Source organism: Cyprinodon variegatus, unplaced genomic scaffold (assembly GCF_000732505.1).
Source record: "Cyprinodon variegatus isolate N-32 unplaced genomic scaffold, C_variegatus-1.0 Scaffold341, whole genome shotgun sequence".
NCBI classification, from domain to species: Eukaryota; Metazoa; Chordata; class Actinopteri; order Cyprinodontiformes; family Cyprinodontidae; genus Cyprinodon; species Cyprinodon variegatus.
In genome coordinates, this window is record NW_015150794.1 from 867,156 (window position 1) to 869,371 (window position 2,216).

At 41.1% G+C, this 2,216-nt stretch overlaps 1 protein-coding gene across 1 annotated transcript in view; it reads left to right on the forward strand.

Moving 5' to 3' along the window:
• Positions 1–2,216, forward strand: part of LOC107091513 (dnaJ homolog subfamily C member 16-like) — a 12,571-nt gene that overhangs the window by 5,401 nt on the left and 4,954 nt on the right. Inside the window, exons 4-6 of the mRNA XM_015385481.1 lie at positions 1,285–1,609; positions 1,690–1,874; positions 1,951–2,121. Of these exons, the coding sequence (XP_015240967.1) occupies positions 1,285–1,609; positions 1,690–1,874; positions 1,951–2,121 (681 nt within the window). The remainder of the gene's footprint in view (positions 1–1,284; positions 1,610–1,689; positions 1,875–1,950; positions 2,122–2,216) is intronic.

Below are 2,216 nucleotides of genomic sequence, written 5' to 3' on the forward strand. Positions count from 1 at the left end.
GAGGCCTCAAATGATGATCTTTTTTAGGATTGAACAAATACCTACGGAAGCGTATTGCATTCACCAAAGGAAAAACAATCTGACAGCTTATCTCATAATTACGAGATTGGTGTTTCGTAATTATAAAATTTTATCTTGTAATTATGATTAAAAGATCTCATAATTACGAGATACTGATCTCAATATTATAAGATCCTATCTCAGAATTATGAGATAAGATCTCATAATTATAAGATATGTCATATTTAGGAGATGAGGAAGGACATTCATTGCCGAGCTACGCTACATGAAATGTGAACAATGAGTGGGTTGTCAGATTTAATATGCTTTAATTTTCCTTTTAGGTATGCAACACTGGGAAATACTGAGTTTCCTCGATTTGGATAGAATTAGTTTTAGTTTGTCAGCATTGTGCAGTAAGTCCTTAGAATTGCTTAGGCAAAAAAAAAAACACTCTACTCTGACTTGCTGGAAGTTGCACTGCTCCTGCAGGAGCCATTAAACCAGCACAGGATGCTCTATGGCTATAAATTAATGCATCTGAGATGCATTCCAGCTGGCTTAGTGGTGTCCCAAAGAACTTTTCCCCTGGTACCTTTTTAAAATCCTAGATTCTCAAGGATTGCAGCTGAGGCTTCAGAATTTTTTTAAATGACCAGGGCATGTCGATTCATATGAAAAACTTAAACCATACGGAATCTGTATTAATGGAGCTGTTGATGGATTTTCGCGTATGGTCATAAGGCTGCATGCAAGTAGTAATCCTAGGGTTATAGCTGCGTACTTTATTGATGAAGTGGAAAACAGGAGCGGGGCTCCAAGGCATATCAGGACAGACCTCAGCACAGAGAGTTGTTCAGTGGAACAGATGCAGATATTTTTAAGAAGTAATCCGGAAAACCAGTTTTCGGAAAGATGCTACATTACTGGCTCAAGTAATCATAACCAAATATATATATCTCGTAATTACGAGATCAGTTGTTGAGTTTTATCAGCAAAGTGGTGCTGCTGGTGATGCGTAAGAAGACAGAGGCCAACGACTTCTCTCATTTTGTAGATTTATTCTACTGAACAATATAACATGGCCGTCTGTCAGTCGGGTTGTGCGTGGACTGATGTGAAAAATGCACACATGTCAATGTCCATCTACGGGAAGTCCATTAGGTCAGAAAGAACAAATGAACATTCCCATTACTCATCTTGTATAGAACAATTTCTAATAATGTCCTAATAAGATATGGTTTACTCTCACATGATTACTAAGCTAATATTTGCTTGGTCTAGATCCTGTCCAGCGAAGACAAACGTGCCAACTATGACCGTTACGGCCAGACTGACGACACCCAGGCGTACGGCGGCGGCCGATACGGCCCTCCCCAGGACAGCTTTTACCCTGACGAGTCCTTCTTCAACTTCCCATTCAACACCAAGAACCAGAGGGACTTCACAGACAGCAAGTACACGCTGCACTTCAACCAGTACATTGGCGAGGTGGTCCCTGACAGCTACAGGAGGCCGTACCTGATAAAGATCACCTCCGACTGGTGCTTCAGCTGCATCCATATCGAGCCTGTGTGGAAGGAAGTGGTGCAGGAGATGGAGGGTCTAGGTGGGGAAATGTGACTCCCAGATATGTAGAATACCTTTGGGGCGGTTCAGAGATAACAATGTGCTTTTGTGATTTTGCAGGCGTCGGGATCGGCGTGGTGGATGTTGGCTACGAGAGGCGGTTAGCCAATCACCTCGGTGCTCATCGCACCCCGTCTATTCTTGGTGTTATCAGTGGAAAGGTGACGTTTTTCCATTACGCCGTAGCAAAGGAGCATCTGAGGCAGTTCGTTGAAGACCTATTGCCTCAGAGACTTGTAGAGAGGGTAAATATCAGTGCCTAAAGAGCAGAATTTAACAAAAGGAAATAAAATCACAGTTTGATGTTCTCTTTACTTTTAGATCACTGACAAAAATGAGCAGCAGTTCTTAAACAGCTGGCATGCTCTAAACAAACCACATGTGCTCCTGTTTGACCAGGTTCCGAGTGTCCCTCTGCTATACAAAGTAGGTTCTAATACGTTTTTTAAAGTCGTAGGGAAATCATATTTAAATGTCAAATCATTCTGGCTTTAACATGTATATAAATGTACTCTTTATCAGACGATATTGTCCCAAATGTGAGAAAATTTCAATAAAAAAAAAAAATTCTGTCTTTAAATCTGTGT